This window comes from Chelonus insularis, unplaced genomic scaffold (assembly GCF_013357705.1).
Source record: "Chelonus insularis isolate UGA/USDA-ARS -01 unplaced genomic scaffold, ASM1335770v1 contig_75_pilon, whole genome shotgun sequence".
In the NCBI taxonomy this organism is placed as follows: domain Eukaryota; kingdom Metazoa; phylum Arthropoda; class Insecta; order Hymenoptera; family Braconidae; genus Chelonus; species Chelonus insularis.
In genome coordinates, this window is record NW_023276737.1 from 912555 (window position 1) to 926054 (window position 13500).

Genomic DNA, 13500 nt, shown 5'->3' on the forward strand with positions numbered 1-13500 from the left:
TTTTTCAGGTAAAAAATCAATTTTTATATCAAGTAAATGTCGTTTGCTACGAAAAATAAATTTTTTGTAAATACAATTTTATGAATTTTTATTAAAATTTATTTATTTATGTTATCATTTTATAATACATATTAAATTAAGGCTAGACTCAACATTAAGATCAAACTAACCTTCAATTGTATCCTGAATATATTTTTAAATAAATTATGAAATTGATAATATTGTAATTGATTGATAATATCTTATTTTTTTATTTATTAAACGGTATTAGATAATAACTTATTTGTGATTAAATCTACATTTAAGTCACTTCTAGAAAAATTTCTTAAATATATTTTATATGTAAATAAATTTAAATCATGTGATTTCTATAATTTCCAACTGCTGTTTTTATAAATAAATTAAAGAAATACAATATTTACTAGTTCGTTAAAAAAATTTATAAAATAAATCGATAGCTACTTGTATTTATAAATTTGAAAACAATTTTTTATAACAATATACAATCAATTTTATTCTTATCATAACAGCACTACCAGTTATTAATAGTTTATACAAATTTTTTCAAAAATATAATTTATTTTTTGTAAGTGGTTAAAAAATCAATATGCAACACAGCTAAATTATTTACTTGTTTACAGGATGAAGATAAAGTTATTTATGCTGTTGGAAGCAATCCAACCTAATTTCATTCCCAGTAGAAAATTTAACTGTTGGACAGCTGCTATCACAAAAACACATCGTAAAGTTTATGAAAGAATGTATCCTACAATTCTCGTATTTCCTGATGGAAGTAGTATCAACATTGAATACCATATACCAAGAAAAATAATTACCTTACCTCTCAATTTCAAATTACTATCAGATGAAGAAAAGAAATTGGTACTGGAGAGACGAAAACCTAAGCAAAAAGTTAAAATTGAGGAAGATCTTGAAGATGATGGTTTCAATGTATCTAAATACCTGAATTTAGTGAAAAAGAAATAGGTATTTTTATATTTTTTTTATTGTTAGTTTATAACTATTGTATTATTATTATTATTTGAGGAAATAATTATGATGATCTTATGTAAGTTTGTGATTAAATCATTTGATACTTTATGATGATGGTATTGATACGGTTGACATCTAATTATCTCCACAGGAAATTAATTCTAGTTCAAACAAAAAAATGTTCACAAAGAGTAGAAAAATAGCAATATTTTTTTTTTCTCATCGAAATATGTCTATGATTCCACTGGTAATCCAATCAGCAATTGTCAAACTTCCTCTTTCATAACATTTGATAATCAACAGCATGCTTATTTTTCTAATATATTTTTTTATAAAATGCAATTTCCGAGAAAACTATAATTAATAAATATAATAATTTATGCCACAAAAAACTTTTTTCTCAGAAAAATTATTCCGTTGGAAATCAATAAATTTGAAAATTAGTGCAATAAATATGTATATACATTATATACTGTTAAATAATCTGAAAAGTAAAATTATATAAATTAACAAATTTGATTTATATAATTGATTTCACAAATATAGAAATTAGAATCAATTCTCAACAAAACTTCATTTAATGTGATACATTCGAAATTGGTTCAACAATAATGATTACAGTTAGTTCTAAAAATTTGAACTTGAGTTTGTTTTATGTTAAACAGCATTGAATTCACTGATCGAGTACAGTAATTCCGCAATTATAAATGAATTAAACAAAATAAACACATAATTGAATAAATATAATGTTTCATCACAACAGGAGAAAATTGATAGATAAAAAAAAATTTAATTATCAATTCACCTTTCGATTATACTGAGAATTTTATTACTTATATTCAAATAACTTTAGAATAGATATATAATATCGTCACTTTCGATCGCAGTGAAATTTAGTTGCGAAAGCACATAGGAAGAATTGAAGAATCTTATTAGGTGCATGTTTATTAAAGCACGTTGAAGTTGTCAATAATAAATATAAATGTAATTTATTCAAAGAAAAATGACAAGAAATATCAATCTAATCATAAAAGATATTTTATGTTTTAAGAAATTTCTCATAGAAAAACGATAATAAAAAATGTTTCAATATGTCGAAATCTCAGGGAAATCGTTCTGGTGTTAATTTATGAAAACCCCCGGAAGTAATCAAAGTGTCAGACTTGACTTTTCTCCATTTTTTCAGTTGCACTGATACTTTGTTGCATGACTGATGAACTATAAAAATTTCTAATCCTTTCAAATGTATTTTATGAAATATCAAATTAATTGGAAATGCCATTTTTTTATTTTTAACAGAAGACCATTTTTTAAATAAGCGAATTATATCAATAGAAATTCGATCGAAGATGTATTTTATGGTACATCCTGTCAGTGGTGAATGTTTGTCCACTACTCCATACATAAACATACGTATAGGTGCTCATAAGAGACAGGTAAAGTCTCGGTATCGAGTTAGTGGCAGTCAGTTCTGTTATAGTAGGCCACAAAGCAGCAGTTACGTTCCTGGTTTCATGCTCGCAACTCTCTCTTCGTTGGATTAAGGCTTCTTTGAAGTTGTTCAGTTGAGCTACAAGTGTGAAACTTTGATGAACTCTAACCGCGTGCAAAATCAGAGTTAATTTATACACAACACATAAATCTGTGTAGAGTTATTGAAAATGTTTCTAATACCAGTGGTTACCTGTGAATGTTTATAGAAAAAAATGCATAAAATTATACTTATGTCAACCTATTGCTATGTTGCAGCAATTAATTGAGTTAGAATATATAATATGAATCACGCTTAAATGAAAATTTACGTTCAAAAATATATATGTGCTAGTCAATAAAGAGAGAGGAAAAATTTACAAACCAAATAAACTCTATAAAAGTGTGAACTTATTTATGAAATATAACATAAAGTTTTTGTCAGGATAAAAACTTGAGTAGATAGAACATTAAGTGAAAAAGAAGTTCATTAAAGAATCTTCGAATATACTTAATTAGTGACATTTAGTTAGACACATGTTTCTCAAATTCAATTGTGTGGTTCAGGTGACATTAGCAAATGACTATTCATTATATCACCGATAAATCGACTCGCATTCAGCTGTGCGATGATAATTAAACTTTTCTGCTTGCTCTGGTCATTTTCTTGCCTCTATTTACTTGGTAGGTATCTTAAAATCAGTATTCACATATGACAAAACAGTTCTAATTTTAAAATTTACTTCTTAAAAGTCATTCAAAAAAATTATAATAAAAAAATAACACTTGTTTGATTGAATCGAGTAAATAAAAAATATTTCATGCAATTCTCCTGAGATTTTCTAAGTGTTTACTAGAACAGGTATTGTTTGTTTAAGCTCTCACTATTACTGTTCTAAACATAATAATTGAAGTTAATGAAATGTTAGCATTTATTAATGAAAAGTGTAAAAATAACGTTGGAAAATTTTTTCTATGTAGAAAGAATACTTACTACTTCTATATCTACACATCGTACCGTTAAGTTAATGTCATTTAACTGAAGAAATGAATATTTCCGGCTACATAATATGCAGAACTAGATTATTTACAAGTTGAAAGACTTGATTGTTAGAATATTGGCCTTGATTTATCTGGTCATTTTAGCTATTTATTTTCTCCACCTAATCAGCCAATAAATTAAAGCAAAAATTTGAAAGAAGAAGAATTACAATAAAAACGACTTGCTTGGTTATTACCTACCCTAGAATGGTCATCGCCTGTCACTCCAAGGATATACTACGCTTGAATAGTGAAAGCTATGCTTAATTCCATATTATACACACGTCCTCCGATCATTTATATCCACTTGCATTTGTGATCGGTTTTTTGTTTATATTATACATTTAAAAATATATCTACTTAATAAAGCTTGTATTTCAAATATCATAACTTGTCAAACAATTGGAAAATGTAATTGGAATTTGCTCACGAAAGACATTCTAGAATGTCCTTTAGTTGAAGTGAGAAATAATTAAATCATCACAATATAGTTATGTAATATATGACTGTAGAGATTTTGTTTGTTAAGTTAGTGAATTGTTATATGATATTATATGTCATTATGTTATTATATGTTACTATTATTTTTTTAAAATAATTTCAGGTTGTAGATTAATGAGATAAATTACTAGGAAGTTTGTAAAAAAAATTTGTTATTATAATTGTTAATAATTTTAGCGCTTTCTCTGTAAAATTAATTTTTGCGCTGTTCAGTTTAATAACCAGAAACCTAACGGAACGTATTACCATCTCTCTTCATCTTCGTTTTGACCTTAGCAATGCTGTAACTATTTTCTAAATTTTAATCTTTTGCACGTGTATAATTATCAGTGAGAAATAAGTTAACTATATAAACAATTAAATCATATTACTACTTGATCAATTATTATGCTTCTTATTATTTTAATTTAAATATATTCATTAATATTCATGAATCATTTTAGCATCCGGTCCATGTTCCGTAAAATCCATTCCAGCCTTTCTATCCAACCAGTACAATGAGGTCAGATAGTTTAGAGTCTCAAATCCAGTTTTAAACTCGATCAAATAAGAACACTAAAATTCGACGATACCCCGAGTTATCTAAATATCTCATTTCTCATTCTATTCATTAGCTAATTAGATTTTTTCTTAGATTATATTACTATATACTTTTTCAATCAATGAAGAATTCTAACCGTGACCTCATTAACTTTTCAATGTTAAAAACTCTGTGTGACATATGACAAGTTAAGCTTTTCTCATTATAACATTTTAATTTAGATATCTTTTGGATTGAAACTTTTCTAATTAGTAAACAAAGTTTCTAAAAAAACTCAAAAGAATAATACTGTAAACAATATGCATTGTTTCAGAATATGTTGCATAATTTTCACCGGATGCCATAAACTGACATTTGGAAGCATCTGTCATTTCATAAGGAAGAAGATTTCTGACACTTTAATTTTACCAGCTCATATTGTAGAAAATTAACTCATTATTTCGGGTAAATCAGAACAAGATTTTTTTCTGTTAATATCTTAGGTATTTTATGAAAGCTTCGTTACGTCTTCTGTATAAAGAATATTTTTTAAGCACTTCTTCAATCAATTTTTTTATTTTGTTTGTTCTGTTTTTTTGTATTTTTAACGATGACGAATTTTCAATTGGTGACAGGCTGACGACTTGTCCCTTGTAAATTTCTATGGATTTAAGACTTTCTCCGACTTGTCCGGTAACATGATTTTTTTTTTTTGTTCATTTACTTTATATCTGCGTAAATTCATTATAATTGAAAAAAAATCATTAAAAACGTTAACAGGGAGAAATGCTACCTTATATTGATAGCAGATCATTTAACTCATGAAAAATATTGCAGACTTTCAATAAGAGACTGTTGATTCTGATCACTTTGGATGTTTCCAATTGCCGAGCGAAAGTTTTGAAGCGATGTTAGATTAATTTAAACATTGCTGAGAAAAAACACTATCAATAAATTTCATAAATTGAATTATTGAAATCATAAATGCTATCATTACTTATATAATTTTATGTAATTAATCAAGTTATTAAAGTATGTCAGTTAAAGAAGAACATTTACTCAAATAATAAATGAACTCGTCCTTTGCTTATTTTTGATCCAGTTAATTGCAAAATTAATTTGTATGGTTATGAATGGTTAATAGTATAAAGGATATCCAATTATATTTAATAATTTTATCATTTGTTCTTTATGTTAAAAGGACTTTTTCCATTATTAATTCTCACAAATTTATATTATTACTTATTTGTTCTTTATAAAATTGTATGAGAGAATAGCCGTTTTAGTTGAAGGAAGTTGTTATAAATTCTTGTGGGATAGAGATAATTCATGAGATTTAATTAAGACGAAAAAATGCCATATAAAAATGTGTATTAAATTTATGCGAAAATTTGAATAGATAAATATCAGAATAAAATTCTCAAGACTTTTTTCTATTTTTACAAGCTTTCATTGATTTGTTTTCAACCACATCCAAACTTGCTAATAATTATTTGACATCTAAAAATGATTTTTTATCAAAGAAATACCTCTAAAGAAATATAAATATTTAATTTAGTATTTAGAAAAAAAATTTTAGAGTATTTTAATCAGATTGATACATTTCGATCTATCAATTCATAGAAAAATTAACATATCCATCTCTGAAAATACTTTTAAAATTCTAACGGAAAGTACCGTTTTATTCGGTGATGCATTAAATGTCTGTAATATTTTCTTCAAGTCTCACGGGATCTTCTCCCACCACATTTTTTCTCATTGCATTTGATTTCTACCATAAAGCAAATTAGACCAACGTTCAAGACAAATTCTATAGAATACAGAGTAGACCACTAGAGTGAAAAGAGTCCAACCAATTGTAAAAGCCTTATTCTCACGGACTTCTTTACCACAGAGTGCTAAAAAATATCACCGTCCTGTCTGTGCAGACAGGTATTGCAATGACTTCCGCGCAAATTGATGACAATGGCGGACAATGGCCTCTAGATGCATCATTCTAGTAGCACATGCAGTCTTTCTTTGGAGTTCGGTGACCTAAACGCGCTATGGGTCAGTAGAATGTATGTCATCATCAGGCGATTTCGAGGTAACTCCCTATGGACAGTTGGTTTCCTGACCAGAAACCAACTCTTGTTGTTTTTGAGTGCTTTATGTACTTGGAAGATCAATTAGCCTAACGCAACACTTAAGTAGAAGCCGTTACGATGATGGAAGAACTATTGCAGCATCGTTGCGTCGACTTCAAGGTTAAAAGCAATCAACGAGTTGATCGGCATCACCAATGAACATCCTTTTAAATACTAGTCTGGCTTTTAATTTCGAATACTTATTTTTTTTTGTCATTATAAATTATTTTTATGGCTGTGACACGAGAATATATAATTTAAATGAAAAAAAAGTGATGGAAAAGACGATATACCGTTGCACTGAGCATCTCACTCCCTCATACCTCATTGTCCTCTTCACCGTTAAGTCTTTCACCTAATTTACTTTCTTTGTTCATTCTTCTCACGAATCCGATATCTTTTGCATGATTATTGAGACTAATAGAGATGAATCATTCGCCGGAAATAGTTTCCAGTTGATATTGATTCTTATTCGTGAACCTTAATTGCAAGAGCTGATTCGATCGGGTGAAAACAAACATCAATGCAAATTATTATTCATTTAAAGGTAATCCAGTTGCGGCGGAAAAATGGTCACCTGCGATCGACGAATCACTAGATGAACGTCATGATGCTGAAATCTTCCGAGCTGTAGTGGAGTCAATGCATCAATGGGAGTTACACAAGAAACATTCATTTAGGAGCAAAAGAGAAGCATCAAGAGTATGCTATGAAGATGTGGGGTGTTTTGAAGATGCTGGACCCTTCAGCTACTTGGAGATGCTTCCATCTCCACCGAAAGATGTTGGTACAAGGTAAAAAAAGATTATTCAGTACAAATTTCTAGTTGAATAATTTTTATTGCTGTTAATAGAGGTCTTCAGTTGAAGAAATGATATGATTTGGTTCCGTTTTTATTTTATTTGTTTTATTGGACTGTAATTTGTTTATTATTAATACTTTAAATGAACGAAAATGCATATTTATTTTGTCTATCATACTTGAGAACTAAATTATTACTCTTATTGCTCAGTCAACATTGCTTAGTCTCGTGGAAAGTCTAGCGTAATAAATTGCCAATGAGTGATGACCCACACAGTAACTCAACGCAATATATAATTGATGAATATTGTAACCATAATAATTGAGCGATAAAAAAAGATATTTTTTATACCTAGTTAGTTCAACTATTTTTCATGCTGTTATTTATTTATTATTTGCGCAATTATGGATGGCGAAATTTTTTCTTACAAAACTTTGTAATTCTGAAAATGAAGAAAAATTTCTTGTAATTAAAAAAAAAAAAAAATTAATTAAATATTCCATCTTTCTTCTGGAAACCATATCTTTTAATATACTCTATTAACCAATAAAAAATTAATTAAAAACCTGTTTACAAAAATTTATATCTAAAAGTTAATAAATAAAAATTTATAATCAGTTGAAACTTGTCAATTAGATTCTTCGTATACCAAAGTCGTAAACCAAGATCAATATCTACAGAAGTACCGGCTGATGACATTAATGAAAGAGTAAGTAATGCTATTGATCCTGAACTTCCGACAAAAGTAATTGTTCATGGATTTGGATCCGATTGTGAACATATTTGGGTGTATGAAATGCGGTCTGCACTCATGTCTGTACATGACTGCAATATTGGTTGGTATTTAATCTACTAATCTAAAATAATTAGTATGATTATTCTTAATTATACTATTTCATTAATTATCAAATAAATAATTTTTCAGTTTGCGTTGACTGGAGTCCTGGAAGTGCAATACCAAATTATGTGAGAGCTGCAGCGAACACTAGATTAGTAGGAAGACAGCTTGCCAAGCTTATAAAAAGCTTAAATGTATCACTTGATACAGTTCATATGATAGGATTTAGTTTGGGTGCACATGTGGCTGGATTTGCTGGTGCCGAACTAGCAAATGTGTCAAGAATTACAGGTAACATGATATTTCTCTGATAAGTTAGTCCTTTAATAATTAATACAAACAACAATGAATTTTCCATCAACTTTGACGTATAAAAAACAATTGTATTTTATTTTGAATCTTGAACTGAAGGGATAGCTGAAGAATTAATAACAAAAAATTACTCTCCGTATAAAGTTATAATAATTACTGTTATTCAGTTAATTTTTAATTTTATAATTAAAAAAATTATCATGTAGAACTAATTACATCCATTATATATTTATTTATGAAAACTCATAAAATGAATAAAATTAATGGCACCTCATTTGTACACCTCTAATTCATGTTTTATAACGGCAAACAAAAATAAAAAATCTACGAAGTATTTTTTTTTAAATAATGCAACTTCTTTATCGTTTAATATTGAGAATAAATGATATGTATAGAATGTAAAGTTGTATGAAAGTCCAAAGGGGCAAGTTTTTGCAGTGTATAGTACCAACAAGGCCATTTGATCTGATAGACTAGGACATACCGGTCATTGCAACAAGTTTATATGCGTGACATTGTATAGTCTAAACCTCTTACTTACAACCTGCAATGCTTCAGTGCACTTTCCAGTACTATCAAATGCTTTCATATAATATAGTAGTCATTTTCATTCGATTAATTCATAGTTTTCACCTTGAAGGCTTGGTAATGAATGAAAGAATGAGCTTAGATGGCATTGCGAAAGCTCACTGTGGGTGAAAAGGAAAAGTTATGTGTCTGAGAACCAAGAGAAATTTCTAAATGTGAACTTGTTTATAGGTCTTGATCCCGCGGGACCCCTGTTTGAATCTCAAGATCCACGGGCAAGGCTAGATGCCACTGATGCAAACTTTGTTGACGTCATACACAGCAATGGTGAACAACTTTTATTAGGAGGTCTTGGATCTTGGCAACCAATGGGAGATGTCGATTTTTATCCAAATGGTGGACGAATGCAGACTGGCTGTTCCAATCTATTTGTTGGTGCGGTTTCTGATTTCATTTGGTGTAAGTTTACGCACTCAATATTGAATATTTAATTTATTTTTATTTCCTTAGTAAATATATCAAATCCATTAAATTTAATTTACTGTTAAATGAATTATTATTCCAATAAATGAAAAAATTTTTTTAAATTATACTTCACAGATTCTTTAATGGTAGTAAAAGATACCCACTCAGGCTTTCTTTTTTATCTTATACAATCTTTATTAAAAATTTTAGTTTTTTTTATTCATTTATATGAGCCATAAACAATATTTAAAACATTTTGAATATTTAATAAAATAATAAATAGAAAAAAACGTCAGATGAGAATGAATATTTAATTATAATCGATTACTGATTAGAAAGCAACCGGCTTTTTTACCTTTTCCCTATGCGACAGATTGTTTTACCTCCTACACGATGGAAATTCAATCAGAAAGTAGGTCATAATGCCTCTACGTAAATCAAGAGTTGCAATTAATGTTTGACATGACCAATAAACAAAATAATTAATAATGAACCATTTTTTACAGCTGGATCAACCGTTGAAGGAAGATCGCTTTGTAATCATCGGAGGGCTTATAAATTTTTTACGGATTCAGTGAGTCCAAAATGCCGGTTTCCAGCATTTCCATGTGAAAAAGGTTATGATGGTCTTCTTCAAGGCGAATGTTTCCCCTGCAGCTCAGAAAGACCTTGCGGTGATATGGGCTATTATAGTGATACATCAGATGCTCGAGGACAATTGTACTTAATTACGCGAGAAGAGGAACCGTTTTGTTCCTATCAATATCAAATAAAAGTATTCAACAGCCGTGGAGAACGACCAGCTAGAAGTTATGGAAAGCTTCAAGTTACACTAGTTGGTTCGGATTCCTTTAATGAGACTTTCACTATGACCCGGAAGGATGATGAAGAACTCTTAGTCGGATCTGTTCTTCATAAAATTGTTGTACCTCATCCAGTGATCGTCAATTTAGAAGCAATTGAGGTAAAATTTCCCCTCTTATGACGTGTTACTTACTATATAAATTAAGAAAGATAATATATTATATGAATAAATAGCTTCAGTTAATCATTAAGAATTCATCAAATTCATTTCTAACTAATATTACAGGTGAAATATACAGCATACAGTGGCTGGATATCGTCAGGACTTGTTTCCTGGAGTATCGACAAAGTATCTATTTTAGACAGCTTTGGTAACAGTCATTCTGTTTGCCGAAGAGAACTTATTCTGGAATCAGGACGTCCAGTCTATTTACCACTCTATCCTGGAGAATGTAACATTCCGGTTGAATCAGAAAACTCCACTTCAGTAAATACCAGCTTGCCCTTGGCAACGACGAAAACAGAGTCACTGGAGAAAGCTTCGAATGCTGAGACCACTTCCAGTAATATTGGTCCGTTCACAAAAGAACATAATTTTGAACGAAACGAAAGATATACTGCAGAATTTATTTCCACTGAAAGTAATAATCCAAGAAGAAATTTTGGCCCTTTTATAAAATCACAAAATTTACAATTGAATCCAAATGACAATAGAAATTCATATTCTTTTGAAAAAGATAATAAGAAAGTAATAATTTATCCTTGGTTTATTGACGACTTGAATGATACCGGTTCAAACTCAGTGGAAACTTCAGAAATAGAAAGTGGAAGAGGATTCTCAGGTGCCGAGTATATTATTTCGACATCTACAAGTTCCGCAACGTCAGTGGATTCAACAACAACAATTGAATTTACAAGTGAAATTCAAGAACCAGTACTACAAGTCACGAAGTATGAGACGGGTAGATCGATGCGTTTGCCAGAGATAACAGAACCAATTTTACGACCACGCACAACAAGACAAAATGAAAAAGAAGTTCAGGGTAAAGCAATAAATCAGGAACTAACAGAAAGGCCATCAACCAAAGAAGAGGATAAGGGATTCACAGTTCAATTTTTGCCAGAACGTCTTGTAGGATTTTTGGCACAAGCTGAGAAATATGCTAAAGAAACATTTCTTCCACTTATTTCACAGTATACACCAAGTTTCGTTGGCGGTCGACAGGAGAGACTCAAATACTTTCCTCCACTGACCGATATTGCCACAGAAGGAAGCAGTACTATAGATGATAATTTCTCCTTAGCTTCTACCACTAATAAAAACAATCAACAAGAAGTCTTAGACGTGGAAGAAGTAAAAAATTCATCCAGATCTGAAAAGCAAATTCATTTTAATTCTTTTTCAAATAGTTCTCCAGGATTTGCTCGATTGGAATTAATAGAAAGCCTAGGGAACAGCACGGAATCTGAAAACTTAACGATAAAATCACAAAGTGAGTGGATTCCAATTGATAATAAGCAATCTAGCACATCAGCATCAGATCTAGAAAGCTATAATACATTTAAACCAACCAGAAATGATGAAAACACATGGATGAACCAAGAAGACAATATCGATAGACCAAGAAATTTTGATACTCTATCTAGAATTAACAGTGAAAATGATTGGGTGCCAATAATAGAACAGACAAAGATAAATAGTTTTGATGTTGATTCAAGTACCAAAGAGGTATTTACTACGACAGAAACAATAGAGGCTTCTAAATTAGCTGTAACTAATAGGGAAGTTGATAAGAGGATTATTCCTCACTCTGATAATAGTGAAGCTCATGAAACGTTTACCGCTCCTTTAGTAGCCAATGATAATAAAGAGACTACATCAACTGAAACAACCCCTGGAGACAACTCATCTCATATACAAAGAATACCCAACAACAGAGAGAGTAAAAGAAATGAAGAAAACAAAAGTTCTTCGAGGTCGACGATCTTTCCATATGCATATGAGCGGAATAAAGATCCACGTTCAAGATACATACCTCTTATTCCGGAAGAAGAGATGGGAAGATTTCCCACTTTTTATAAAGATGATCAATAACTAAAGATATCAGGAATTCAAATCTTTTTTTATTCATGCTGTTAAAAGTATTTTCTTGGGATATAACTTTAATAAAGTCTATGAGTATTAATAAGTATACTGTGACATCGAGGAATATTTAAATAATGACTTTCAATGTAAATTGGTGAACTTTAAAGATTTCAATATTTTTGTAATAAATATTAAATAAAAAATATGTTGACTACACTAAGAAAAATTTATTTATATCAAATATATGAATAAATATTTTGGGGAAACAAGAAATGCTAAAAAATAGTAAACAAAAATAAGTACACCAAGGTTAAGAGAATTGAATATTTGAGAAAACTTTTCAAATCCATGACAAACTCTACAATTATCTCAGCGTGATATTCAATAATCTTGTATAACAAAATTATGAATCATTGAATAGTTCGAATTAAATATAACGATAAAACACGAGGAAAAATCTGAGATAGTTAATTTCGTTTATTAATAAGAAAAATACTAAAGTGATTCCGATGTAAAAAAATAGGATTAGATATCAATTGTTTAAAAAAAACGACAGAAAATATTGTTGATTTTAATTCAAAGGAATTCTAATAAAAAATGTATATAGAAATTTTTACAATATAGCGTTTTCTAAAATTTTTATACTTTACTAATTAATTTGTATGACTATTGTTGAATGTTTAATATTGTATCTTACTGTTATGATAAATATTAAAAGTTCTTACAAAGAAAGAAATATTATAATTACTTTTTTCTATGATAAACCAAATTTTCTGAGAAGCCAAAATTATTAATAATGAAGTTTTTTTAGTAATTTAATCATATTTCATTAGAAGAATTTAATTAGACAATAACGTTTCTTTCCATGTAAAACTTACAGATATTTTCGTTATTAATCGTATCTTATTTATAATTATTATTCGTATGACATTGGGAGATGAAATAATATTTATGTCTAAAGCGATTATGTAAATTAACAAAATAATATTTTGGAAAGTAAAATAATTTATTTTA

At 29.1% G+C, this 13500-nt stretch overlaps 2 protein-coding genes across 3 annotated transcripts; both read left to right on the forward strand.

Moving 5' to 3' along the window:
- The first annotated feature begins 23 nt into the window (after positions 1 to 23).
- Positions 24 to 1101, forward strand: mRpL55 (mitochondrial ribosomal protein L55). The gene is made up of 2 exons (XM_035090254.1): positions 24 to 66; positions 642 to 1101. The coding sequence occupies exon 2, from the start codon at positions 643 to 645 to the stop codon at positions 985 to 987; it is 345 nt and encodes a 114-aa protein (XP_034946145.1). The 5' UTR covers positions 24 to 66; position 642; the 3' UTR covers positions 988 to 1101.
- On the forward strand, positions 852 to 13031 carry LOC118071211 (uncharacterized). 2 transcript variants are annotated; one of them, XM_035090240.1, is made up of 7 exons: positions 852 to 987; positions 7199 to 7445; positions 8090 to 8289; positions 8379 to 8582; positions 9363 to 9590; positions 10103 to 10560; positions 10687 to 13031. In XM_035090240.1, exons 2-7 carry the CDS (start codon positions 7294 to 7296, stop codon positions 12493 to 12495), a joined length of 3051 nt encoding a protein of 1016 aa, XP_034946131.1. In that variant the 5' UTR covers positions 852 to 987; positions 7199 to 7293; the 3' UTR covers positions 12496 to 13031. The 2 variants fall into 2 exon arrangements, with proteins under 2 accessions (XP_034946131.1, XP_034946130.1); XM_035090239.1 differs by lacking the exon at positions 852 to 987 and adding an exon at positions 1231 to 3147.
- The last annotated feature ends 469 nt before the right edge of the window (positions 13032 to 13500 follow it).

Bases quoted from the DNA above. Each gene is read 5' to 3' on its own strand.
- mRpL55 (XM_035090254.1), top strand. From the start codon at position 643: ATGAAGATAAAGTTATTTATGCTGTTGGAAGCAATCCAACCTAATTTC.
- LOC118071211 (XM_035090239.1), top strand. From the start codon at position 3,093: ATGATAATTAAACTTTTCTGCTTGCTCTGGTCATTTTCTTGCCTCTAT. The intron at 3,148-7,198 runs GTAGGTATCTTA...ATTCATTTAAAG, and splicing joins TTCTTGCCTCTATTTACTTG to GTAATCCAGTTGCGGCGGAA. The intron at 10,561-10,686 runs GTAAAATTTCCC...CTAATATTACAG, and splicing joins TCAATTTAGAAGCAATTGAG to GTGAAATATACAGCATACAG.